Source organism: Rattus norvegicus, chromosome 9, assembly GCF_021556685.1.
Source record: "Rattus norvegicus strain SHRSP/BbbUtx chromosome 9, alternate assembly SHRSP_T2T, whole genome shotgun sequence".
Lineage (NCBI taxonomy): Eukaryota > Metazoa > Chordata > Mammalia > Rodentia > Muridae > Rattus > Rattus norvegicus.
The window spans coordinates 53,921,556-53,948,588 of NC_141542.1; the positions used below are offsets into that span (position 1 = coordinate 53,921,556).

Sequence of the window (27,033 nt, forward strand, 5' to 3'; positions counted from 1 at the left end):
ATTTCTTCCCAGACCTTAGAAGGTTTGCCCTTCGTGTCATTTCAACTTCTGTTCAAATGTTACCTCCTTCGAGAAGCCTCCCTTGATTACCTTCACTTCAGACAGCATCTCCTCAATGTTTCCTCATAACACTTCCTGCCAGATCTTAAAACGTTTTCTTGTACCAGAGTTGATTCTGAGCACCGTGAAGGGGGCAGAGGCTGCTGTTCCTGCCAGACTCGCAGCCTTTTGGAAGGCACCTGTCCTACACACACTCAGCGTAGGAAATGCTCATCACGTGAGCCAGTGAAGATCTTGGCTGGATCCTTGGCCCAATCTCATCAACACAATCAGGTGACATCACACTGGAGAGCTGGCTCAGCACTGACTGCTCTTCAGAGGTCCTGAGTTCAATTCCCAGCAACCACATGGTGGCTCACAACCGTCTGCAATGGGATCCGATGCCCTCTTCTGGTGTGTCTGAAGACAGCGACAGTGTACTCATATATAATAAATAAATAAATCTTTTTTTTTCCTTTTCTTTTTTTCGGAGCTGGGGACCGAACCCAGGGCCTTGCGCTTGGTAGGCAAGCGCTCTACCACGGAGCTAAATCCCCAACCCCATAAATAAATCTTAAAAAAAAAAAAAAAAAAAAGCAAATGTCTTGATAAAAAGTAAAAATGCTCTGGCCTAGATGGTCACTAAGGAGAACGTCCTAGGGAGGGTCAGCGAGAAACCTAAGTAAAGGCAAGCGTCTCCATTGAAATTGAGATGAACCAGAAATGGGAGTAAAAAAAACAGCAGGGAGAAAGAATGCTCTAAACTGAAACCGGCCACTCTAGCAACCTGCATTCTTCATGGGCTTAGATATAGACAGTTTAAAAGACCATCTGTTGTTTTCTACATTGTACTCAATCTTCTTTAACTCAAGGTTTTTAGCCTCAAAAAAAAAAAAAAAAGTAGAGAGAGGAAAAGTCTCTTGAGTTCCTCCTTCCTTTCCTACAGGCTGTTCCTTGCTGGCTGATGGCTTCGGACACGTGATTCACTGCATGCACACCATCTGTTCTAGCCCGGTGTCAGCATTTTATCTTGACTTGGAGACACAGTGGGAACTAAAGGTTGCATTCACTTTAAGGACGTTTGTCCTTAAAGGCAGCAAGACAGTTCCAATGCAAAAGAGCAACCATGTCTTAATTGCTTCTACTGGTGGCTTACTCTGTCATCCCTAGAGGCAGAACTTCTTGGGGCATATAGCACTGTTCAGATAATAAAAACGGGAGCAGAGATGCGACTTGCCAGCCACCATTCTGAGTTTACAATGTAGAAGAGTCACTGCCAACTTTGTAAAGACTTTTGGGGGGACTCTGTTTAGTTCTTAAAGGTGTGTGTGTATATGTACGTATTCGATGTATGTGAGGGCAGACGAGGGCACAGGATTCCTTGGGGCTGGAGGTAGAGGTGGTGGTGAGTCACCTGAGTGGAGGTATTGGGAACCACACGAGAGTCCTCTGAAGAGCAGCATGGGGTCATTTCTCTAGCCCCTTGTTTTGATTTTTGAGACAGGATCTCACTATATAGCCCTACCTGGCCTCTAACTCACTATGAGGCCCCTGCTGGCCTCTGCTGAGATTACAAGCTGGGTAAGAACTTTTCACCAATGATTTTCCCTCTTGGTCTTTCCTCAGGGGCCTGTTTTTTTGTTTGTTTGTTTTGTTTTGTTTTTGTACATTATCTTCTACACAACTTGTGGTCATATTACATAATATTTTTAGGACACTGAGTTATGTCTACAGAATCCTTTTTAAAAAACATTCAAGGGGCTGGAGAGATGGGCTCAGTGGTTAAGAACACTTAACTGCTCTTGCAGAAGTCCTGGTTCTCAGAACCCACATGGTAACTCACAAATGTCAGTAATTCTAGTTCCAGGGGATGCAGTGACCTGTTCTAGCCTCCTTCTGCACCTGCATACACAACACACATATACCACATACACACAAAACAAAACATCTATGTATAAGATGTGTCCATGTATTAGGGCATTTAGGGAGAAAATAGAAAATTGCAAAAACGTGGATACCTACAGAAGAGCTAATCACAAAGACTACATGCAAAGAGTGAAGACCGCTCCATCTGATCCATATAGGTGTCTTCCAAAATGAGGACAGAAAGAACCCTCTAGAACAGCTTTCTCGGCCCAAGGAATCAGGATAAAGTGCGGTTGTGAAGCTAGCAAGTGTGAACATTCCTGAAAACTGCTACCTTCCTGCGTGGCTTCATGACCTGGATTGTCAGGTGCGCGTCAGAACCCAATGGCACACAGACTCAGTCTCTAAACCTCATTCTATCCTTAAGATTAAGTACATGAAACAGGTGTGAAGATTCGAGGAAACTGATTTTTCTGGGGTTGAGTATTTACTATGGAGCGTCCCGTCAAAGTAACTTGCTCAAAAGCAGGTGTCTGTCTTGACATCCACAGAGTCCAACGCAAAGCAGGAATGCCTTCGAGAGACGTCAGCTTTAAAACAAACCAATAGGGCCGGAGAGCTGGCTGAGGTTAAAGAATGCGTGTTAAGAAACAGAGTTCAGGAGGGGTTGGGGATTTAGCTCAGTGGTAGAGCGCTTGCCTAGGAAGCGCAAGGCCCTGGGTTCGGTCCCCAGCTCCGGAAAAAAAAAAAAAAAAGAAAGAAACAGAGTTCAGTTCTTGGAACTCCAGCTCCAGGGGGATCTGACGCCCTCTTCTGTCCGCATAAAGCACTACACTCGCATGCGCAAACCCACATACATATATACAAATAAGAAAATCAATCTTTGGCTTCCGTGTGCCCAGCGCCTGGTTCTTATTCAGCTCTTAACCTTGCAGGCCAGAGGGCTAACGACCTTGCTCGTCCACACACGCCGGGACGCTAAGGTCGTCCCAGACGGCCGCTCCGCGTCCTCCCTCGCCAACCGAGCGCCACGCCCCCCCGGCCTGCCCCGCCCCGCGCCGCTTGTTTACTCCCCGGCGCAGCCTAGTTCTCCCCAGAGCCCGCCCCCGTCAACTGCTTATTGGTTAAAGTGACGGGAAGGCCCGCGCCGATTGGCCGCAACAGCATAGGCGCGGGTGAGTGGGGTAGGCTGCGCCCGAGGCCCAGAAGGGGTAGCAGGCCATGGCGGCGGCTGCTGCGGCTGTGGCGGGTTGGTTGGGCTGGGTGCTTGCTGCGTTCTGTCTGGGCAGCACCGCAGGGGAGGCGGCGCCGGGCGCGGGACTGCTGAGCTTCTGCACGGAGGAGGACGGTGCTCCGGGCGCGGGCTCCCTACGCGGAAGGGCAGCGCCGGAGGCCACTTTGTGCTTGCGACTCTTCTGCCCAGGCTTGGCCAACAGTTCCTGGACCTGGGTAGCCCCGGAGGGCGCAGGCTGCCCCGAGGGCGGGCGGGCCACGGAGCCCTCGGAGGCGGCCGCCCCCACGGGCGAGTGGCGCGCGCTGCTGCGCCTGCGCGCCGAGGCCGGCCACCCGCGCTCCGCGCTGCTGGCAGTGCGCGTGGAGCCGGGCGGCGGGGCAGCTGAGGAGGCGGCGGCGCCCTGGGCGCTGGGGCTGGGGGCGGCCGGGCTGCTGGCTCTGGCGGCTGTGGCTCGCGGCCTGCAGCTGAGCGCGCTGGCGCTGGCGCCGGCCGAGGTGCAGGTGCTGCGCGAGAGCGGCTCGGAGGCGGAGCGCGCGGCTGCGCGGCGCCTGGAACCCGCACGGCGCTGGGCCGGCTGCGCCCTGGGCGCGCTGCTGCTTCTGGCCAGCCTGGCACAGGCGGCACTGGCGGTGCTGCTGTACGGGGCGGTGGGCCAGCGCGCCGTTCCCGCCGTGCTGGGCTGCGCGGGGCTGGTGTTCCTGGTAGGTGAGGTGCTGCCGGCCGCCGTGAGCGGACGCTGGGCTCTGGCGCTGGCGCCGCGCGCGCTGGGCCTCAGCCGCCTGGCGGTGCTACTCACCTTGCCGGTGGCGCTGCCCGTCGGGCAGCTGCTGGAGCTGGCAGCGCGGCCCGGGCGTCTGCGGGAGCGCGTGCTAGAGCTGGCGCGCGGCGGTGGCGACCCCTACAGCGACCTCAGCAAGGGAGTGCTGCGCTACCGGACCGTGGAGGACGTGCTCACGCCGCTCGAAGACTGCTTTATGCTGGACTCCGGCACTGTCCTGGACTTCAGCGTCCTCGCAAGCATCATGCAGAGCGGCCACACGCGCATCCCAGTGTTTGAGGAGGAGCGCTCCAACATCGTGGACATGCTGTACCTCAAAGACCTGGCCTTCGTGGACCCCGAGGACTGCACGCCGCTCAGCACCATCACCCGATTCTACAACCATCCACTCCACTTTGTCTTCAACGACACCAAACTGGACGCCGTCCTGGAGGAGTTCAAGAGAGGTAAGGGGATGCCCTTTGTTGGGAAGGGTCTCACTCCACCAGAGAAGGCAGAGGAACTTGACCCTTCTCAGAAAGTGATGGCCTTGCACCTGGGAGTGACCTTTGGAAATATTTAAAGACCCACCTTTTAGAAGCAGAAGCAAGTGCTGTGGGAGTCCAATGCGGGAGGATTGGAAGGTGATGGCCCAATTTGTATTTAAAAAAAAAAAAAAAAGTTGGGGAGGTAGCCTAGTGCTTGCTAACATACAAGAAGCCCTGAGCACTCCCCAGCACCACATAAATTAAGGTGGTGCCCTCTACTTAGAAGAATGGAAGCTGAACTGGACTAAAGATTCCGTCTCAAAAGTAAATGAATGAATAAAAGCTCCCTTGGCAGGCAGTGAGCATGCCTACTTGGCTCTAATCCTAGAGGTTTCCTTCTGGGCCGTTTTTTGTACACTTGGGCTTCCTAGCTGCCCCAGATTCTTGGATAATAACTAAAATGATGTCAAAAGGGTTAGGTAACTAGAAACCGTTGTCTTTGCCTTTTTAACATTAAATTAGCTGGCCCTGTGATGGCTCCTGGCCCTTCCAGATTGTGGGATTAGGAGGGACTCACAAATACTTCCTATAGGTACCAAGAGAACTTTCATTTTAATGTCATCGAAAGCAACTCATAAATAGTGATTTAGTTTCCTTTCTTGGCTTCCTGCCCTCCACCCACCCGCCCTCTACTTACCCCCACCCCCCCGTTAAGTTTTTTTTCTCTCTCTCTTTTTTTAAATATATTTATTATGTATACAGTGTTCTGCCTTCATGTATCCTGCACCAGATCCCATTACAGATAGTTGTGAGCCACCATGTTGTTGCTGGAATTTGAACTCAGGACCTCTGGAAGAGCAGTCAGTGCTCTTAACCACTGCGCAATCTCTCCAGCCCCCTCCTCCCTTTCTCCTTTCCTCTTCCTTCCTTATTTCTTTTCTTTTTTTTTTTTTTTTTTTTTTTTTGAGATTTTTATTTTCATATGTACGAGTGCATGTATTGTGTCCCTTGTGCATGCAGTGCCTATGAAAGCCAGAAGGGGGCGCTGGGTTCCTGGGGACTGGAGTTACAGCCACCCTGTGGGTCCTGGGAACTGAGCCCTGGGTCCTCTGGTGCTCTTGACAGCGGAGCCATCTCTCCAGTCTCCTCCCTTTCACTTAAATTGTTTTTCAGCTTGTGCCAGCTGCTCACTCCTCCCATACCACATCTCCAGTTCCAGTGTCGTGCCCCCTGCCCCTCCACCCCCGTTTTTTGCCTTACTGTTGCTGGGATTTTCCCTTAACTCTCCTTTTTCACCAACTCCTTTCACTGCTGCCTGATCAGCCTGTTTTGTTTTTTAAGACTCACTTATTTTATTGTGTGCGTGCTTTGCGTGTGTTTATGTACACTGTGTCTGATGCCTGAGAGGGTAGAAGAGGGCTTCGGACCCCCCCCCCACAACTGGAGTTGTAAATGGTTGTGAGACACAGTATGGGTGCTGGCAACTGATCCCAGGTCTTCTGCAAGAGCAAATGTATTTGTACATCTACTAAGGTTGACAGTAAAAACTATGAGGTGCTCCACGTGTTAATCTGTAGAGCCCTAGGGAGCAGGAGGCACACACCTTCAATCCCAGCACCTTGGGGAGCAGAAGCAGGCAGATCTCTGCGTTCACAGAGAGATCTACACAGGGAAATCCTGTCTTGATACAAAAACAAGATGCGGGCACCTCTGCAGCACTCAACTCCTCATCTCTAGGCTGCTTCCAGAGCCTGGGCGCTCCCGTGCACCAGATGTGTGTGCTGCCTGGGACTGTAGGGATGGACACCAGGGCTCTGGCTGGATGGGGCTGCACAGTGAGATGGAGCAGAGCCTCCTGAACAGGGTAGTGGGCAGGTCTTCAGGCCCCAGCGCCTGTCAGGAGAGGCAGCTCTTGCATTGCACACAGCACATGCCAGGCTCTGACGGGCACCCTCCATGCCCAGTCTCCCTTGTCTTTGCAGGAGGTCTGTGTGTAGATCAGGAATGGGTGACGCGGGAGGCTTGAGTGAGCACCTCTGACTGTGTCCGCCCTCAGGTGTGTTCTGACTCTATCCTAGAACTTGGTCCTGCAGCCTCCTCCTAGGGAGTGGGTAGATAGTATGGTGTCTGGGCTGCTGTCATTCCTCACAGAGTGGGAGCCAGCCAGCAGGTGACCTTCCTTGCCTACTTTGAGATCCCAGGTCCTAGGAAGACAGCCACAGCTCTCTTGCTCTGTTATTTTACCAAAGAAAAGAGACTCAGGTCTGATGTGCTTGTCACCTAGTGACTCCTTGGGAGATGGTTTTGGCTGGTGCCCGGCAAATTAGCCTTTTAAGGGTGACCTGGACTATAAAGACCTTCACTGTCCCTTTGATGCCCCAGACTCTCTTCAGATTTCTCAGTCTCATCAAGGATGGTGGCACATGCCTTGCCAGAGCAAGTTCTGGTTGATTCGTGTCAAGAGACAAGACAAAGTCTCAGCTTGGAGGCAGGGGGATTGTGAATTGGAAGCCATGTGGAATGGAGGAGGGTTGGTGAGCAGGGGTGGCATTCGTCGCCATGTCCCATCCCATCTGCAGCTCAGGTCAGGGATGGTGGAGGAGTAAGGGTTGTCCCTGTCTGCAGAGAACTGAATTTAAGCTTCTAGACATAGTGATGGGGTTAAGGATGACATGATGGGGGCTCTTTTTCACTTTCCAGTCCCTTAGTTAAAGTGCTCACAGGGGAGATGAGTGGAGCCCTTGTGCGTCACCTTTTGGACGTGGCTCATCTGGTCAACAGGGCTGGGAGCTGGGAGCAGCACTGCCTCAGTGTCTTACGTTTGGAGACGGGGTCTCATGGTGTGGCTTTGGCTCCCTTCAACTCAGATCTTCCTGCTTCTGCCACCCATGGGCTTGCACTAAAGTGTTCTGTGTGTTCCGTACCCAGTACCTTGATGGTCTGGTTTTTATTGATGGTGGCTGATGTGGGTACCAGTGACTCAGGGAAGCTGGTCAGGTGCCACATTGGCCTGAGGGGTAACCCAGGGAGGCATTAGCAGGTGGAATAGAGGACATGTGCTGTGCTTGGCTTAGGGCCATGGAGCCAGAGGTTGTATTGGAGGACAAGTTCTGGCTTCCCTAAGGGCTGGAGCCAGGAGCAGGTGAACATTTTCTTACATTGGAGTTTGTGTCCCAGGATGTAGATTCCTAGCAGGCAGCTGTGATACCAACTGCTAACTGAGAGTCAGGGTTAACTCATCAATCTCCAGAGCTACAGGAGTGGTACCAAAGCCTAAACCCTGAGAACACAAAGCATGCAGGAGAATGGGGCCGAAAAATTGCTAGGAACAGGCTGGACCGTGGAAATAAGAGTCTCAGAATTTCCTGAAAGCTAAGGGAGAGATATTTGTAAGAGAAGGAGTGGGGGTATAAGGAGAGATCAGCAGCGAAATGTCCTTGACTTTGTTCCTCTGAGTGCTAGGGAAGGAACCCAGAGCTTTTTAGTACGTGTTAGTCAAGCACTCTGCCACTGCCACAGAGATTTTGCCCTTGGTCTTTGGTCCTGGGGCTGAGGAGTAGTTGGGAGAATGGATGCAGGTAGATGGCCTTCATTCATGTGGGGCTGTAAAGTTGAGCCCAGGTAGCAGTGAACTGGCACAGGACCAAAGGATGGAGGGTGTGTGGCAGGATGAGACATGGAGCAGGTTGCATTTAACATGTCAGCAGGAAAGAAATGTTACATACAGGGACGGCCACGTCCATGTGGGTGGCCTCTGGAGAACCAAGCATCCTGATACTGAAGGACTTGGGGTGAATGCCTCTCTGCCTAAAGAGACTGTTCCAGAAGCTGCTTGATTACATGAATTGTAGAAGCAGTGGGGTCCTTTCTGCCTGCCTTGACTTCCTAGGTCCTCTGGTGAATGAGGAGCTTCCTTGATCTCTGATCCTGGATTTCCATGTGTGGGTCCTTTCCTTCCTGACTCCTTTATACTTTTCTCCTCTTAAGAATAAAGAGGGCTGGAGAGATGGCTCAGAGGTTAAGAGCACCCAACTGCTCTTCCAGAGGTCCTGAGTTCAATTCCCAGCAACCACATGGTGGCTCACAACCATCTGTAAAGAGATCCGATGCCCTCTTCTGGTGTATCTGAAGACAGCTACAGTGTACTTATATATAATAAATGAATAAAAAAATAAATAAAAGGGGCTGGGGATTTAGCTCAGTGGTTAGAGCGCTTGCCTAGGAAGCGCAAGGCCCTGGGTTCGGTCCCCAGCTCCGAAAAAAAAAAAAAAAAAAGAATAAAGAGCAGCCAGGCCGTGGTGGCGCACACCTTTAATCCCTACACTTGAGTGCAGAGGCAGGAGGATCTCTGTAAGTTCGAGGCTAGCCTAGTCTACAAAGCAAGTTCTAGAACAGCCAAGGCTATACAAAGAAATCCTGTCTCAAAAAAAAAAAAAAAAAAGAAAGAAAGAAAGAAAGAAAAAAGGAACGAATAAACAAAGGGCATGTTAGGCATGTTACCGTCTTGCTGACTTCACTGATGTCACAGTCTTTGGATCACTTCTCTCCCCTCCCTGCCTCTGAGCCTGAGGTAGCCACTGATCTTCCTGGAGCTCAAGTCTCTGGTATCTGGACTGCTAGCTACCCTTTGGGGCCCTGCTTCACAGAACCATGGCAGGTATGACTGCAGTGCTGAAACAACCAGACCAAAGGCCCTAGAGTTCAAGGTCAGTTCAAGCAGCATTAGTTTGGGAATTATGTCCCCAGGGGAGAGGTGCCCATGGCAGGGATTATTTTGTGCCCAAAAGAGAGAGTGCTTTGGGGTTGGGGATTTAGCTCAGTGGTAGAGCGCTTGCCTAGCAACCGCAAGGCCCTGGGTTCAGTCCCCAGTTCCGAAAAAAAAAAGAAAAGAAAAAAAGAGAGAGAGAGAGAGAGAGTGCTTTGGAGCTGCAGCGACTTGTGTTTTCTATGACGCAATCAACCCCTGCTTTCTTCCCTGCCAGCCCCACTGGCCTCTTGAGGCAGAGGAAGGATTAGGAGTAAGCTCTCTACTCAGCCTCTGTCTTCACCAGCTTGAGGTTTGGTTTACTCTTGTCTGTCATGGTGCTGAGTTGACTGAGACCTCAGTTCTGAAAGGCGTGTTGGCATGTGATTTTTCTCAGTGTGTACACGTACATGATGACTTTAGAAGAGAGCAAAGGGGCTTGAAGCACAGGTCAATGCTGGCAATAGTGAGAAACCACGAGGCCCTGGTTTCTGTGCTCAGCAGAGGGAGAGAGCATGCGTGTGCGCATGAGAGCGTGTGCGCGAGCGCGCGCGCGCACACACACACACACACACACACACACACACACACACACACACACACAGAGCATGCATCATGATGGGTCTTCCAGCTTCCAAATAACTGCAGTGCATTTGAGCCTGTTAATGAAAATGAGAACTCTAGGGCCTTTGGTCTGGTTGTTTCAGCACGGCAGTCATTACCTGCCGTGGTTCTGTGGAGCTGGCCAAGCCAGATTGTATATCTGCCCTGGGGAGTATTCAGTCCTGTCTAGTGGGGACACAATGTTAATCCCTAGAGCCTCCCTGCTTTCTGTTCCCCTGCTGCCTTGGAAAGGCCTTCTGTCCCTTTGCACGCACCTTGTCTTAGGTTCGCATGGCTGGGAGCTTCCTTCCCCTGCTTACTGATTGATCCCGGCGCAGCAGGCCCCAGAATCGTGAGCCTTTTTCAAGGAAGTCCAGGAGCACAGGAGAGGTTAATCCTTCCTGTTAGTAGTACCCAAAGGGACTCACTCTTGCAAGGAGGGAGCTGAGTGGAGGCCTCTCTGAGTGGCCTTGGGGTTTGAAAATTCAAAACTCAAATGCTGCACTTGTGGCCTTTCCTGCCTGGCCTCATGAGTTTGTATCCCATGGCAGATCAGCCCTTGTGGAAATGGCACCTGCCTGCTAGCTTGGACCAGCGCCAGCACTAGCAGCAAGGACTAGAAAGAATTTAGAAACCCGGTAGGCACTCCGATCCGACCCAGTGCCCCTGACTCAGCAGACTGAGCAGTTGTCAGGGGTCCCTGCAGGCTGCAAATAAGTATCCCTCCTACAGGCAAGTCCCACCTGGCCATCGTTCAGAAGGTGAACAATGAGGGCGAGGGCGATCCCTTCTATGAGGTGCTGGGCCTGGTCACCCTGGAGGACGTCATCGAGGAGATCATCAGGTCTGAGATCCTGGATGAGTCTGAAGACTACTGTGAGTTTGACAACTGCTTTTCTCTCAAAGCCCTTCCAGTAGCCTGAAGGGCGTCTCCGTCAGAGGCCTGTGGGTCTTAATGCTGCTGAAAACTGGTTGGAGCTCCAGCCAGACCAGACCTCCCCTGCCCTGGTATGGGCTAGTGTTGTCCCTCTATACAAGCCAGGCAGACCAACCTGAGGTTGAATTTTGTGACCCTCTGTGAACAGAGGGCTCTGCAGACAGCCCTCCATCACTGGAAGAAGCTTCTGCTGTTGGCAGGCCTATGCCTTCTGCCTTTGCCAGCCCACATTCGCTCCTTGATACACTCTTTGAATTGGATTTGAAGCTCAGTAGTAGAGTATTCATCTAGCCTGAATGGAGCTGAATTTGATCACCTTCAACACACAGGTTTTAAAAGACCATCCACATGCCTTTAATCCTAGCCAAGCAATGGCAGGTGAGTCTCTCAAATTCCCAGCCAACCCGGGCTACATAATAGACCTTGTCTCCAAAACAAACAAACAAATTATTCACTACCAAGCAGGTTGTGGGACCTTCTGTAGCTGGAGCCTCACGTAGCCACTTTGGACCCTGCACTGCCATGTCTGTGCTTTCAGTTCTGTACCTGGGCTGATGCAGGTCACCAGGGTAGCCGCTGCCCTGGTATGGTGAAGCCCTTAGGTGCTGCGGGTGATGGTCAAGCACGTATTCCCTTCTGTGGTCCTCACAGCAGGAGAGCCAGGCTTCCTCTTGGGCGTGGCCCCAATGTGAGCTGTCGCCTCCTCTGTCCTGGGCACTAGGATTACTGTCTTGAAGGAAGCAGTTCCAAGGTTGTGTCTGTAGGGTCCTGGCAATATCCTCCCTGAAATCCCTGAACCCTGGGAAGAAGGGGATAGGCAGCCGAAGCATTTGTCTGTCTGTGTTCATGGTTGGGTGCTGACAGCCACTCACGCCATCTGTTCACTACCCCAGCAGACACAAAGGTGAAGAAGAAGGCCGTCACCCTGGGCGCCCCTCTCAAGCGGAAGGAGGAATTCTCCTTATTCAAGGTGTCTGATGATGAATATAAAGTAAAAATCTCGCCTCAGCTGCTCCTGGCCACCCAGCGCTTCCTTTCCCGAGGTGAGGGTGAAGGGTGGTCCTTGGCCCCCGGTCTCACCACCCAGAGGGTCAAGAAACCACCCAGGCCAGACACCAGGCTCCTAGCGAGCTGGAGGCTCTGGACGAGCATCTGCTTCCCTCTGCAGAGCTAGTGGTGTGTCCTGGTAAGGCGTGTTCTGGGAACCTCATCTGGCTCATGCATATGTCCTCTTGGCTCTCTTGTGTGGATTGATTGCCGCAGCCCAGGGGCCACTGGGAGAGCCCAGGAGGCAGGTGTGATGACAGGCCATTTGGGCCCCAGTGGACACTGTCCCTTTCTCCCACCGTGGGGCAGAGGTGGATGTGTTCAGCCCATTGCGAATCTCTGAGAAAGTCTTGCTGCACCTGCTGAAGCATCCCAGTGTCAACCAGGAGGTGAAGTTTGACGAGAGCAACCGCTTGGCCACACACCATTATTTGTACCAGCGCAGCCAGCCAGTAGATTACTTCATTCTCATCCTGCAGGTAACTCTGGTTGCCCAGGCCTGAAGCCTGAGAGAGTGATGCAGACATACACCCTTAAACACTGAGGGCTTCTCTGTATTCTCTCCTGTGATGGGGGAAATAACCTGTCCACCCCCGTCGTCTTCTCAGGGCAGGGTCGAGGTGGAAATCGGGAAAGAGGGCCTGAAGTTCGAGAACGGGGCCTTCACATACTATGGCGTGTCCGCCCTGACAGCTCCATCTTCAGGTAAGCCGTGGCTTTGGAACCCTCAACTCTGGTGCTGCGGCAGGTCTGGGTCTGCCCACAGCAAGCTGCCCGTCACTAGGTAGTGTAGGGCAGAGCTGCTGCATTTCTGCCTTGTTTATCTCGGTTGCTCACTCGATCCCTGCAAACGCTCCAGGGTGGCTCCCCCACCTTCCATGTTCCCGCTGTCCCCTCTCAAAGGTGACTTGATGGGTAGGTCTGAGGGCTGTGCTGTTGTTCTGTTGGCGTCCACCGCCTTTTACTATTTCTTCCGTAGCTCATCAGTCCCCAGTGTCTTCACGCCAGCTCATCCGCCATGACTTGCAGCCTGAACCAGCGGACAGTACCCGCTCCTGCACGTACTGTCCTGACTACACTGTGAGGGCCCTTTCTGACCTGCAGCTCATTAAGGTGACTGTCTGGGCTGCGTATTGGTGCTCCTTCAACTGCCTTTGTGCCCCCAAGGGGCTAGTCTAGCTGGTCAGTGTAAGGACGGAAAGTGAACTCTGCTTGAGAAGGTGTGCTCACACCCTAAGTGGTGGGGCCTCCTGTGACCCTGGATGTTGGGACCTGGGCCTGTGTGGAAACCTTACATCTGCTCTCTCTATTGGTGATCCTAACACTAGGCCCAAAACCAAAACCCCTTTGCCTTTCACCAGTTTAAAGTCCCGCCTGTCAGAGGCCAGAGGCGGGAACCCTGCTGTCTGTCTGTCTGTCTGTCTACATCTGCTAGGTAATCTCTCCATTCTCGTGTCCTCTAGGTCACACGGCTGCAGTACCTTAATGCACTCCTGGCTACCCGAGCCCAGAGCTTACCTCCATCTCCAGAGAACGCTGAGCTCCAGGCCATCCCGGGCAGCCAGACCAGGCTCCTTGGTGACAAATCCAGAGAGACAGCAGGTAAGTACCACACAGTGCATTGTGAAGTGCTGGGGCCCAGGGTTATGTGGGACGCCGCTTCTGCTCCCTGTCTCCCATCCTTCTGTTTCTCTGTGCATCCTTTTCCTTCTTGCCGTTTGTAGGGACTTAGATTATACCGAATTATATAGATCAGCTGGCACTCCAAATAGAGCCCAGCCTTTTCTCTCTGACCTCTTGGAGATGGCTTAATTGGTTCTTGATGGATGGGGAGATGTGTAGTTTAGAAACACTCAACCCACTTAAGATCAAGGTTAGGTCTAGAAAATTGGGTCCTGGCTCCGAGGACCACTTGGTGTGGAGCTGAGTCAACAACACAGTGTTGACAGTGAAGGTCTGTAGCGCTGGAAACAGAAGGCGCCTGGGTGGGGGACGGTTTGCATTGTGGGTAGGCACTGGCCTGCCTAACAGTCCCTGGTGTGGGGTTTTCTGTTGTTTGTTGATCAGTCCTTGGATAAGGCTCAGGATTGTCATGATGAGCCTGGGAAGTATTCTGGAAAGCAGGCAGGCAGGCAGGCAGGCAGGCAGGCAGGCACTGTCCCTCACTCCATTCTGCCACCTGAGGGAGCCAAAGCATTCACTCTGCAAGCACCATATTTAGAGCTGCTGTCTCCACTGGCAGAGCTACCCAGCCTGAGAGGTGGGAATGCTGGGCCTGTCCAGTACAGGAGGGCCGGCGGCTCCAGCCTCCCAGGAGCTTAGAGCTACGGCCACCTGAGATCACAAGCACGTTTTTACAGTAGTACTGCTTTCTGAATCAAGAGGCGTGGCGATACACAGGTACAGAGGACAGAGACCCATGGCGCTGAGCCACGGTGATGACTCAGCCCTGTGGGCTATAGCTCTAGTATTCCTGAGGGACAGCCTGTGAGGCGAGGCAGACCTTGCAGTCCTAGCCGTGGGCACGGGTCACCTTCACTTTCAGAAAGGCAGGTTTAGACCATGTCTCAGTGCTTACCACTGCCTTGTGCAATACCCCAGAGCAGAAGTTCACACGGTCACGTTAGCTCTATCGAGACTTGTTTTCAACATGAACTCAGACTGTGCAGGCTGTTTTCAGTGTGCAGACCTGAGCTGGGGACAGTAGTGCTTTCTGAGGGTGCTTTCCACTGGGGATTTTTTTCCCCTCCTTCCCTCCTCCCCCTTCTGTCTTCCCCTTCCACTTCGCTTCCTCCTCCTCTCCTCCTTCCCTGCCTCTAGAGCCTTGCCCACAATAGGTGGCTTTCTACCATTTGAGCTGCACCTCTGGTCTCAAGAGATCGTTTCCATTCCTCTTGACTTTGCCGACTCTTGAGGCTATCCTATGGGAGAGGACTTAGAGTGGCTTGTGGGCCATTTCTTCTGTGTAACAGTTTATCCACCCTGTTTGCCAGCCTAATGTTGGCAATTTTCACCTAAATATGATCCGATGCTTGCCACATTGAGATGGACCTAACTCTGGGGTCTCCCTGTGTTTGTCCCCAACTCTGAGATCAGTGTTACTGCACAGAGCTGGTTTCGGTGGAGCACTGATTAATACAGAGAGAGACTCAGGTCCTGCAGACTTGGGCACTAAATCCCTGACAGAAAAGTGACATTGTTGAAATGTTTGAAAGGTATAAGAACTTTAAATTGCTACATTGGGAGTCGGCAAACTGTGGTACAGGAGCCTCATTTGGCCGACGCATGAGCTCATAAATAAGGTCTTATTAGGGCCTTATTAGGGCCCGTCTGTTTGGGTTGTGCCTGGCTGCCTCTGAGTGGCAGAGGTGCAGCTGAGTACTTGGGACATCAGGTGACCTGCAAAACCTAAACTCTTGGCCCTTTGCCAAGTTCTCTGAGTCCTGGTGAGTCCTGCAGCCCTGCGATTGGTGCCTTCCCAGCAACCCTTGCATGGTACAGAGCTTGATGTGGAGCTGAAGCGGGTCCCTGCCACTCGTCATCAGCCTGTCTCCTTCTCTCTCTCTCTGCTCTCTTCAGCCTTCCCAGTTCACCTTCCCCTCTTTGGCACACTTGGAAACTGCAGTTGATAAATGACTGTGGACTAGTGAGCATTTTTTGTTTTAAGAGAACACCAAGGTAAATATCTCCCTCCCCCTTTTCTTTGCTTTCCTTTCCCACCCTTAGCTGTTGGCCGACACTTTGGGTAGCTTCCCAGGCTGGGGCGCTTCTCTGTGGGAGGAGTCGGGAGAGGTACTGTATTTCACTTTCCCGGTATTTACTTTTTCTAGAAGACGGGGATATGAGACACCTGGTTAGTCCTGGAACACTAGGCTTCCTTGTAACTGGAGCACAGCAGCTCTTGGCCATCCACGGAAGCTCTTTTTGCCCAGCATAGCTGCCTTGAGCCTCCCGTAGTGAAAACTGCATAGCACCCTGTAGGCACCATGACTCGTGCCTATAATCTCAGCACTCCAGGATGAGGGAGGATGAGGATGAGGCAGGAGACTGCCTTGAGTTTGTGGTCACTCTGCACTACATGGTGAATTCCAGGTCACCCAGCAAGACTTTGTCTCAAAACAAAATAAGGGCCGGCCATATGGCTGCGTGGGTAAAGATGCTTGGTACTAAACCTGGTGACACAGGTTTGGTCCCCAGGGCCTTAGAAGGTGAGAACTGATTCTCAGAGATGCCCTTCTGACCGCCACACTTCTGACACCCCAACACATGCATACCCTCACATGTGCGTATGGACACACCAAATAGTATGAGACGCTGGCTTACTTCGAAAAGTAAATTGAATAAATTAAGTTTAAAGGCAACTATGGTGGTAAAACCTTTAATTCCAGTTCATAGGAGGTAGAGATAGGAGCATCTAGGGTTCAAGGTCGACCTGGACTGCTTAAGACCTCTCAACCCCTCCTGCCCCAAAGAAGGGAAGCAGCACTCACAAACCAACAATAGAATAGGCTATAGATGGCCTTTGTCCTTCACGGTGGCATCTGGCCTTGGAGTAGGTTTCTCTCTTGAAGCCTTCTGACCATGTTGCTAACAGCCTTGATGACTCCTGCGGGTCTGAGGCCCATCTGTCCAGGCTGCTACTCCCTGTCCTAAACTCCCTAAAGGCTTTGTGAGCCTACTCCCTCACTAGGGTGAACGCCATTTTCTTTTCCCTTTTCCTTAGGGCCCAGCAGCAGCAGACGCAGCATCCCAGTGGAGGAGAGCCCTGGGCGGAACCCAGGAGTGTAACTGCTTGCCACTCAGCCCCGAGCTGGGAATGGACAAGCTCGTGGGGAGCTGGGACAGCCAAGCAGGAGCTTCATACCAGCCCATCCCCACCTATCCTGGCCACGTTTTAGATGGCCCTTAGAAGCTGTGGGTCCTGGGCCTCCTCAGTGCCAGAGCCTCCAGCCCCTCTGTTGTCCTTGAGGAGATGGGATTAACAGAGCAACCCTCCAGAAGCCTGTTTCTGAGGGGACAAAAGAAACAGCATCATCTCTAGTCCCGAAGACCCAGTGCTGTAACAGCACAGTGTGTGTGTCTCCCTGAGCCCAGTGCCTTCACATGGCCTGGGCCTGTGCTCATTTTGCTTTTGATTAGCCTGTCACTGGCACTACTCTGAGCAAACCAGGAGTGCTGGCTTTAGATGAAAGTGTTCAAATCCATGGCCCTGCCATGTACTTTTTGGCTTCTCTTACAATGCTGTATTTTGATTCATGAACCCCAGTTTTTTCTGTGTGCCAAATCTAAGAGCAGAGCTCCCCAATAAGTTGGTGCCCCGGTTCTGCTCCCTCCTGTGGAGGAAGCTCCTCTGACTCATAAGCAGGCTGGCCCAGGGTCAGCTTGCATTTCCTCCCCACTTGGGGAAGCCATAACGGTATTGTCGGTTTCTGTTTGAGGTCGTGTGGAAGGCTAAAGGCGGATGCTGACCGCCTGTTGTACCTGTCTTGTGCTTTTGCCCTGAGCATCCAGGAAGATGTACAGCTGTAATGTCGGGAGCATCAGTCAGTTAGGGTCGGTTGTGAGCCTGCTACGTCCTCGTCGCTTGCTAAGAAGTCAAGGTTTTCTTGTATCTCAGAAATATTCAAATCCTTTGCACTTTTCTGTTTCCAGTGATGTTTTAGAGACACAGGAATGGGAAGACATTGTCTTTTTATTTTAGTTTACCTGTACTTTCTTTCCACAGTTTCGGCTCTGGGACCATAGATTGGGGTGGGAAGGAAGGATTTCTGGAACCTTCCTTAAAAGAATGCAGGCCCTTGTGAGACTCGGAGGCCCGAGAAAAATAAATTCTAATGGAATATGCTCTAAGAACAAACCCAGGTCAGACACAAATAAAATTTTCCTGTCTCCAAAACAGAATTCTAAATTTTGGCTGAACCTCAGAATCAAATTAGAACCTTGGTTACCTGTGCTCACCTTGAACCGGCAGAGCTGTGGTCTTGAAGTAGTTTTAACTTCCTCCTAGAAGAGTTCCCTATGCCTTTTGCCAGCTTCTCCTGATGTTAACATGTTAATTAACCTTGTTACATATATCAAAACTAAAGTGTTAACACTGGAGTACTCTTAACTGTGGCCTTCATTTAGATTTTACTTTTTCTTTGATTTCTGGTAACTGGGTTCCAGGGTAGGATGCCAGGATGCACTTGGAGCCATTGTTTCTTTTGCTCTGACTTTGTCTTCTACAGTAATTGCAGATTCATAGGATATGGCAAAGACACAGAGCCCACGCACCTTCATCTGGCTTCCCCCAGTGTTCCCATCTCATAAACTATGTAGTGGGCAGAACTATGGAGTTCTGCATCCCCGCCACCTCTGTGTAGACCTGAGTTCTGCTACCTTGGAAGACTAACCCACTGTCCTGGCACTACCAGGGTACCCCCTGGACCGCCCTCAGAGCCACCTGCCCTGGCCCTAAGCCCCGGGACCACTAGACTTTCCTCAGCTCTGTCACTTTGTCACTTCAAGAATGTCATAAGGGGCCGAGCGGTGTGCATCCTTTGGGATTGACTCCTCCATTCATCGTAGTGCTCTGGAGACTGTTCCAGGTCAGTGTGTCATGGCGTGTTCCTCCCCCTTGCCAAATGGTGTCCCATGGTGTATTCATTGTCCTGTCAGAGGACATCTGGGTTGTTTCCAGTTCTTGGCCTTTTCAAAATAAAGCTGCTATGAACATTCACGTACACATTCAGTGTGAAGATTAGTGTCTGCCTTGGGGAAGTGCCAGCAGCACAGGGACAAGGATGTTTACCTTAAAAAGAAACCGCCTGGCCTTTTGGCATAGCTGTGCACAAGCTTAAATTCCTCCAGGAAATACAGGAGTGATCTGGTTTCTCAACACCCTACCCCAAAGTCATGTGACCATGCTGTGGTCCTTGTCTAGTTTTCCTTGATCACATCTAAGTACGAATCTGCTCACTGGTTCAACTTGGTGACTGGTACGTTCCTTTCCACGTGTTTATACATCTCCACCCTCCCCTCCTTTGTTTCCCTTGAGAACTCTTCAAATACTCAGATTCTAAAATCCCTTGTATTTTTGGTTTGCAAAGATTTTAATCTATGTGTTGCTGGAGTCTAGATCTGAATTGTGCCCCGAGTCTGTACTAAAGACTTCTGATCCCTGGGCTGCCCTCTGAGGTAGGGCCTCCTGGGTTCATCTGGGCTTGGCCTCAAAGGGGTGTTGGGCCTCGGCCCCTGCTTTACTCCCTCTTTATAAGCATCTGGTCTGAAGGACCAAGCAGCCATGGGCTCCCATGAGTGTCCATCTCGGCGCGTCCTCTCTGACATTTTTTTTTTCTTTTTTTCAGAGCTGGGGACCGAACCCAGGGCCTTGCGCTTGCTAGGCAAGCGCTCTACCACTGAGCTAAATCCCCAACCCCCCTCTCTGACATATTAACAGTGAGCCGTGTTCTCACAGCAGGGGCATGTACAGAACAAAAGCAGATTTTAAGTTTGGATTTTCAAGCCAAGAGTTTGTGTAGCCCAGGCTGGCCTGGAACTCAGGTTCACCTGCCTCTCCCTCCCAAGATAGGGGTCTACAGGCATGCGCTGCCACACCTGACTCATCCTAAAGGTTTTTGTGATTAAATTCATTTTTATCAAACTTTCTTTTGCACTTTTACCATATCAGTCTCAATTGCCTTTCTTCCTAATTGTTTTGCATGTAAGCTTGTGACCCATTTTGAAATAATGTTTCTATAAATAAGACTTGGGTCATAGCTGGGGTGTGTGTGTGTGTGTGTGTGTGTGAGAGAGAGAGAGAGAGGAGTGTATGTGTATGTGTGTATGTGTGTGTGAGAGAGAGAGTTGCATATCTCTGCTTACTGCCAGCAGACACTGGCTTCTCCCGGACCTGAGAGCTTTGGAAGAGTGGTGGTTGTTGCTGCTCTTCACTGCTTTGTTATGGGTGTTAGTTGGTTCTTATGTTTTTAGGCTCCCTTCTTTCCTGTTTAGCCTGAGGATCTGAGGATGTCCGTTTGTTGGAAGGATGTGCCCCTCAGTTGTATTTGTGTGGCTCTGAGTTGTCAACTACTTCACATTAGTTTCTGACCGCTCTTGCTCACTAAAGTTGAACCCACTTGGGTTTTTTTTCCCCGTTTCTCTTAAAACAGGGCACATGCCTTTAGTCCTAGCACTCAGAGGCAGGCAGATCTTTTGGGTTGAAGGCCAGCCTGTTTTACAGAGTGAGTTCCAGAACAAAATCCTGTCTCAAAAAATAAAACCAGAAAGGGGAGGAGGAAGTGTCAGCCTGTGGGCCAAGCCGACCTCAGTGCCTTGCCTCTGCCTCCCACGTGTTATTACAAGCATGACACCTATGCCTGCCTGCCTGCCTGCCTTTTATTCAAGTCTCATGCTGTTCAGCCTAGACTGGAACTCAAAGCAGCCCTGGGTCCACTCAGGTACTGGGGTTGTATAGGAAGGCACTACCATCACACGTGGTGAGATTGGGGTGGTATGTATTTGCTTACAAAGTTGAGGAGAGTCCTGCTTACATCTGGCTCCGGTAGGAACTGTGCAGAACTCTTCTTGTGCTTTCTTAGGTTTAAACAATTGTAGTACTGTGGTTTTTGTATCTGTGTGTTCACTAGTATTAGGGAAGAGACAGATTTTTGTTTGTTTTGTATCCTGGGCTATTAAGGTAGGTATTTCTGGCCCACCACCCGCCTAGGATCCCTTACAGTTTGCACAGATTACCATGTCCTCAACCGATACTTGAATCCCATCTTCAGGGCTCCTGACCTAACATCAGGACTTTGTTTAGCAAGGTCTCAATGTACAGCCCTGGCTGGTCTGGAGCTGCCTCATTGATTAGGCTGGCCTTGAACTCAAAGGCAAGACCTATCAGTACTGGGATTAACATTGTGCACCGCCACATGCAGCAGACAGGATTTTTAAAACTTAGTGATTCTAAGAACGGCTGAAGTTTGAGAAGTGTGGTTTTCTGAACTTGTCCATCAAGGAGCAGAGATCCTGAGCCATGTGCCGGTCCCCGTTTACACATGCAAATGCATGTACACATACACACACACCCACACACACTCTTGATGCCATGTCATGCTGTCCACTGGGATAGTGATGATCTTAGTCTTTGCAGTTGAGGGTGATGAGGCCATTGCATTGGTTTCTGCTGTGTAGCCCAATATCCTGCCTCCTCCCAGTCCCCACTAGACAACCAGGCTGTGGTGAGTAGTCAGTTTAATGAGAAAACATTGATCTGTATAAAAAGTTGCTTTGTGTGTCAAGTGTCCTTATTTCTGAGGAGTCGTCATATTGAGTAGTCTTGAATGTCTGTTGCCCACGGCACCAGTGTCGCGGTGCACGCTGGCTGGCATGAACAGGGCAGGGCCTGCCCCATGGAAAGATACGTGCCCCTAGGGGGGAACACTAGTCAGGTTCTTCACATAGTAACAATGGCCAGAGAGGCCAAAGTTAATCAGAAAATAGCTGCTGCAAAACGGGCGTCAGCTGGGGGCTCCATGCGGGAGGCAGAGCCTCCACCTTTCAGCCCCTCGCTCAGCTGCGGCTTCAGCTCTTTAAGTCAACTTCCTAGCATTTAAGGAGCCAGCCCTGCCAGCAGTGAAGCTAGGAACAGAGCTGGGAGGAAAAAGCAGCCATGTGGGGAGCCTGTGTGAGGTCCTCTTTACACCACCAGTTGGCACAGGGGGCCGGAGAGGGATGTACACTGTTGGCATTGTCCCAAAGCAAGGTACAGGACTCCATGTGCAGGGCCTACAGAGCCTAGTCCTGGTGCTTTCTCCAGCACCAGGGGGCATTAGGGCCTCAGGGTAAGCTGGAGTTGCGGGCCACCGCCCCAGGAGTTGAGTGGGCCACAAGCAATCCCCAGCACCCGGTGCTTGACCCTCACATGAAGCAAGCGGGCCTGCCCAAAGCCTTTAGGTAGTTTCCCTAGGGTAACACTAGTTCCAACTCCTCACTCTCCAGCTTCTGAGGCAACCTGGTAGGTACTGACTTCAGTGGGGCCTCAGTCCTGCTGACATGCCCCTCAGCCTGCCAGGACCCTTTCAGAGCTCTGAAGACTAGAGATGGCTAGAACTACTGCACACACTCACTACCAGGGTCGCTACTGATAGGAATGAGGTCCCAGGGGAAACACTGCCCAAAGGTTAGAAGTGCCTGCTCCAGTGCCTGGCACTCAGCCTGCTTCTTTCATCCCTGGATGCAGCTGCTGGCCACATCTGAATGCCTGCTTACAGGAGAACAGGCCAAGACCCGTCTCCTGGCCTAAGGATTGGCAGACCGAGGCCTAGACCTAGCTGAGGGTAGCGCTGGTCTGCTCACTTGTGCCCTGGCCTTAGCCCTCATCTGGATCCCTTTGTTTCTTGCTGCCCTGTGGTCCCTGCTCCAGCCCTGGCAGGGAACAGTGCTCCTCACTGAAATTAAATCCAGGTCTGCTCTACCTCTTGCCTCAGGCCCGAAAGGAAGCAAAGTCAGAGACAAATTGGGACTGGGGTAGGGAACCATTTAGGGGTGGTCTGTGGGTGTGGAATGGTGGCTGAGTGACCCGCAGGTGCCCATCATCAGCACCGGGTGCGGGGATGCCCCACATGGGCCTGGAGTGCTTCCCGGATACCCCTCTGCCAGTCTCGTGCCAGCTGCACCGGTGTCAGGGAGGCCTGTGAACAAGGGTACTGGGTCAGTCTCCCTCCCCCGAGGGCCAGGTATACCTCACCTTCCCCTGTCGGCACTCACCCCATTCTTCATGCCTAGCTTGGCTCCATAGAGCAGCAGCAGCTTTGTGGCTTTGTGGTGCCCGTAGCGCACTGCCTCGTGGAGTGCTGTGTCCCCTTCCTGTGGGAGAGCAGGCAGTCACTGCTATGGACCCAGTGCAGGAATGTGCGGCTCACACACATGACTTCCACTCTGTCTTAGAGTGCTTGGTCACCAAGTCACCCACCTTGTCCTGTGCGTTGATATGGGCGCCACACTCAATGAGGTGCTCCAGGCAGTCTGAGTGGCCCATGCGCACTGCCACGTGGAGAGGGGTGCTCCAGATCTAGAGGGTAAGCAAGTGGGGTGCAGTGCTGGATCTGGTCTGTGCCTTCTTGCAGGGTAAGCCCTAACAGGTTACCACCCAGAGCAGGCACCCGCCCCTCACCTTGTCTTGTGCGTTGATCTGAGCTCCCTGGTTAAGCAGCTGCTTGAGAATGTCCAGGTGTCCTCCACGGCAGGCCCAGAACACAGGCGTCCTGTCCAGCTACAACGCAAGGTATCAAAGTGCTGTGGCTTGCTGGGTTACGGGTCGTACCACCACATTCATCATGAATGAGGACCACCCTTGAGACTTACCAAATCTCGAGTTTCTATAGCAGCTCCTGCCGCTAGCAGCTTGTTCACTAGCTGTCTGTGGCCCTTCAGACAGGCCCAGTGCAAGGCTGTGCGGTGGAGCTGGGAGCGTAGACAGAAAATTAGGCCAAGAGAGCAGAGCTGTTCCCTAGAGGAACCCACCCCTGCTGCCACACCCTCCATTCCTAGAACAGGTCATCAGAGTCACCCAGGTGAGGACTAAAAAGTGTTCAAGATGGCATAGGTCTCATGAGCTCATTCGCCTACCCTCCCTACCTTGTCATGGGCATTGGGGTCCCCTCCGTCTGCCAGGTACTTGTCAATCAGGGCCTCCTGATTCTCGGCAGCTGCCTTCAGGAACATTTCCAGGCCCACCGGCTCCAGTGGGACCTGGGGCTGAGGCTGGATGAGAACAGGACAGAACTAGGTCCCCAAGCACAGAGACACCTGCCCCCGGCTATCTCACCAGCCTAGCCCAGCGCACCTGTCCTGTTTGATTCTGGTTTGGGAGACTTAGAGTGGGAAGTGTTAGGTGCCGATTGTGCCTCTGCCCTAGTGCACGTGCCGAGTCTTAACCCCACTGCTTTTGGATGTGACCTTCTTGGAAACACGGTCATTACACTTGTAATCAGACGAGGGCAGACCCCTTGCCCTACTCTAGGGGTAAGATGCCCTTATGTCATGGGTGTTGGGCACAGGCAGACACATGGGACATGAGCCAAAGGTACAGGTGGGTGATTTGTCTACAGACCAGGGGCACTAGTGCCAGCAGCCTCAGGAAGCTGAGCAATGAGTGGATGCTGAAGGGCAGCCCTGCTAAAAACATTACCTAAGCTCCCGAACAAACTGGAATCACCCGTCTGTGTGGCTAAGTCCCCAGTGGCCAGCCCTTCGTCACAGCTAGCTGCCTGTGATGTTTGATTCTGTTAATTTGACAGGATCTAGAATCCTGTAGGAGACAAGCTCTTGGACACGTCAGGGAGAGAGTATCTGGATTAGGCTAGCTGAGGCAAACCACCTGAAGTGTGAGTGAAACCATTTGGTGGCCTGGGGTCCTAGGCTGAAGAAAAAGGAGAAAGCAAGCTCCAGAAAGCACTGGGGCTGAAGAGGGCCTCAGCGGTTAAGGGCACTTGCTCTTGCAGTAGATCCAGGTTCAATCCCTAGCACCTACATGGTGCGTCACAAATGTCCATGACAGCAGGACGCTCTCCTCTGCTTCCTGCCTGTGGTTTGCTGTGTGACAGCTCCCTCGAGCTTCTGCTCTTGTGTGCCCTCCACATCAGTGAACTATACTCTGAAAGGGTGAGTCCAGATAAGCCCTTAGGTTCGCAGGTGTCCTGTCATAAGAAGCCAAGCAGCTTCTACAGTGCTCTGAGGAATGCACTGGGATCATCCGCATTCCATGCAGCTCCCAATGTGACGGCTGTGCAGCTGCAGCCCCTGCATCCGTTCCTCTCGGGCCCCCAGGATGGGAGGCCATCTGTGCTCTGGGACACCAGCTCTACCCTCTCACTCACCTCAGCCCCAGACTCAGGTTCCCTGGGGGGGACTTTGTGTCTCTGTCGTTTTTTTCTTCGTCTCTGAATCAAGTTTTCCAAGTCTGTCAGGTTGTCCAGGGTCAGTCTGGAACTGTTAAATCTTTCCAGCTAGGGCAGAAGAGGTACCCAAGCCAGACATCAGCCACAGGGGGTAGGGACTTGGGGCAGGCTGCTGACTAAACTATTTCTGCTCTGAGGAAGCACCAGTGGCTTTGGCTGGCTGACAATGGCCGTGGGCTCTAGGCCCTCATTGCTCATAGATACCCACACTGCCCCTCTCTCATCAGTCCCATCCCTAGAACACTCACTTTCTTTCTCTTCTCTTCCTCCAACTTTAGTTTCTCCCAGGCCACAGCCTCTTGGGGTCCCAGCGTCCAGCCACTAGGCCAGCCACCAGGATCAGGAACTCCACGGCCAAACTCCAACGCTTTCCTGCCAACTCTTTCTCCACTTACCTGCAGGACAAGTAGGATAGATTACCGATCGGAACCACTGTAGGGATGCTTTGAAATCAGTGGCAAGGCATTAGGATAGCTGAGGCCTGGCATGCAAAGGCCAGTTGTGAACCTGGAGTCAGTCTGACTCTTACTGCTGAACACTTCCTGGTGGGCTGTGCTGTTGGTACACACACACACACACACACACACACACACACACACACACACACACACACACGCCACCTGCAGTTTTCACCAACTGTGGCAATGGCCAAGGCCCAGGGGAAATGACTGGCTGCCCCATCAGCAGATCAGAGAGTTGAGGGAGGTGGGGTCTATTTATACTGCTGTGTTCATGCCAGGCGACACCTTAGCTTCCACCCTGGGCTTCTACCCCCAGATTCCTGAGGGGTTATGCCACACTGCCACCTGACCCGAGCTTAAAGAAGAGAGGCTCCTGGGTCAAATTCCAAATCCCTGCTTTCAGCCCTTGGGTCTTAAGAGAAATTATGTTTCTGCCTCTGTTAAATGCGCTCAGAGACCATCCCCCTGCAGCCTACCCATTCCCTTAGCAGACACCCAGGGAGCTGGAGAACACAGGGGGTGCAGATGCTGAGAGAAAAGAGAGACAGGTGTGAGTCACTCTCACAACCTCAAGCCTCTCGGACCCAGCTTTGCTGTCTACTTCCCCGAGGGAGCCAGCGGGGCCACCGTACCAGAGTGAGGCATGTGTGTGCCTCATGCCTCCATGCCCGGTGTCACCAACATCACACAGCCACACTGCCAAAGGCTGTTTCTCTTACTTCCCCAGGGAACCCAACAGCACCCCTAACATGGCCAGACCCTCTGGGAAGTTCAATCCGGACTACCCTGTTGCTTGACCTAAAGGAACTGTATGTACAGCTCTACCCATGGCTTCCAGGGTACTTACCATTTCCTTTCCACCATCCAGATCGAGCGTTAGGAGTGCTAACCTGGCATGTGTGAGGCCCCAAGATGGGGCCCCAGAACCACATTCACCAAGCTAAACAAAGACTCGGTAACTTGTTTTCCCGTCATCTATGACCCAGCTTCTTCCCATCTGTCCTTCCTCTCCTGACACCCGTCATTTGAGACCTGACCCTCAGCTCCCAGAAAGATTTCATTGCTCTGGCCATGGTCAGGGTCCCTGCGTCTTATACAGATTTCTCGGCAGTCACCCGCCCTCCACTCACATCCTTACCAACTGCTGAATGCTGATGAAGTCCATGGTCCCCCCCTTGCTCTCCATGAGCACCTGGGACCAAGTGAGCTCAGCTCTTTTATGGGAGAGAGCTCTCTTGGGGGTGGGGAGCGACAAAACCTGTGCCCAGGCCAGATGACTCTGGGGCTCTGTCACACTAACCAAAATACAGGTCTGGGAATGTGGCCCGCTGGGGGCGGGAAAAGGAGCTGTTTGGAGCCACTGAGTCGGCAATCTCCTCAGACTCCCACTACCCTGCACCTGCCACACCCCACATCTAACAGGGAGCCATTTTACCACCAAATGGGCTGGGATCCCTGGGCCAGACCCAAGGGAAACTTTTTTAAGATTTATTTATTTAATGTATATGAGTGTACTGTAGCTGTCTTCAGACACACCAGAAGAGGGCATCGGATCCCATTACAGATGGTTGTGAGCCACCATGTGATTGCTGGGAATTGAACTCAAGACCTCTGGAAGAGCAGTTAGAGCTCTTAACCACTGAGCCATCTCTCCAGCCCCCGGGGAAACATCTCTTACTCTTCAGTTTAGAGCCCACTGGTGAGGAGCCCAGGTTCACAGTATAAATCTGGCTGCCTGAGATACTGCAAGGACCCAGGGCTGGTGCTGTCACCCCAGCACAAAGCTGGCAGCCTACAGAGGACCTCAGGAGGGACAACAGAAGAGGCTGACCTAATGCCTTGGGAATTCTCCTGGGCTACAAGATGAAACTAGGCTTCATACCATTTCCCAGCTGGCTAGTCTCAAGGCTGCCCTT

At 52.1% G+C, this 27,033-nt stretch overlaps 2 protein-coding genes across 6 annotated transcripts; one reads left to right on the top strand and one right to left on the bottom strand.

Annotated features, from left to right (window-relative positions):
* The first annotated feature begins 3,091 nt into the window (after positions 1–3,091).
* Cnnm3 (cyclin and CBS domain divalent metal cation transport mediator 3) lies at positions 3,092–18,439 on the top strand. Of its 4 annotated transcripts, none has more exons than XM_087565158.1 (9): positions 3,092–4,363; positions 10,464–10,607; positions 11,562–11,711; positions 12,025–12,194; positions 12,324–12,420; positions 12,695–12,828; positions 13,179–13,317; positions 15,295–15,393; positions 16,439–18,439. In XM_087565158.1, the coding sequence occupies exons 1-8, from the start codon at positions 3,127–3,129 to the stop codon at positions 15,342–15,344; spliced, it is 2,121 nt and encodes a 706-aa protein (XP_087421284.1). In that variant the 5' UTR covers positions 3,092–3,126; the 3' UTR covers positions 15,345–15,393; positions 16,439–18,439. The 4 variants fall into 4 exon arrangements, with proteins under 4 accessions (XP_087421284.1, XP_087421285.1, NP_001100371.2 ...); XM_087565159.1 differs by having other exon boundaries at positions 11,565–11,711; NM_001106901.2 differs by lacking the exon at positions 15,295–15,393.
* Positions 18,440–20,932: 2,493 nt separating this feature from the next.
* Ankrd23 (ankyrin repeat domain 23) lies at positions 20,933–26,336 on the bottom strand. 2 transcript variants are annotated; one of them, NM_001108211.2, is made up of 9 exons: positions 26,256–26,336; positions 24,905–25,051; positions 24,576–24,704; positions 23,335–23,460; positions 23,062–23,160; positions 22,871–22,969; positions 22,670–22,768; positions 22,465–22,563; positions 20,933–22,388 (listed from the first exon to the last, which is right to left on the bottom strand). In NM_001108211.2, exons 1-9 carry the CDS (start codon positions 26,280–26,282, stop codon positions 22,293–22,295), a joined length of 921 nt encoding a protein of 306 aa, NP_001101681.1. In that variant the 5' UTR covers positions 26,283–26,336; the 3' UTR covers positions 20,933–22,292. The 2 variants fall into 2 exon arrangements, with proteins under 2 accessions (NP_001101681.1, XP_087422169.1); XM_087566043.1 differs by having other exon boundaries at positions 25,965–26,310.
* Between the last annotated feature and the right edge of the window lie 697 nt (positions 26,337–27,033).

Excerpts from the sequence above, each read along its gene's own strand:
- Cnnm3 (NM_001106901.2), top strand. The coding sequence starts at position 3,127 with ATGGCGGCGGCTGCTGCGGCTGTGGCGGGTTGGTTGGGCTGGGTGCTT. Across the intron at positions 12,195-12,323 it reads ACTTCATTCTCATCCTGCAG|GGCAGGGTCGAGGTGGAAAT; the intron begins GTAACTCTGGTT and ends TCGTCTTCTCAG. Across the intron at positions 13,318-16,438 it reads CAAATCCAGAGAGACAGCAG|GGCCCAGCAGCAGCAGACGC; the intron begins GTAAGTACCACA and ends CCTTTTCCTTAG.
- Ankrd23 (NM_001108211.2), bottom strand. The coding sequence starts at position 26,282 with ATGGACTTCATCAGCATTCAGCAGTTG. Across the intron at positions 23,461-24,575 it reads AACCTGAGTCTGGGGCTGAG|CCTCAGCCCCAGGTCCCACT; the intron begins GTGAGTGAGAGG and ends GTTCTCATCCAG. Across the intron at positions 22,389-22,464 it reads AGCTAGGCATGAAGAATGGG|GCCTCCCTGACACCGGTGCA; the intron begins GTGAGTGCCGAC and ends CCTTGTTCACAG.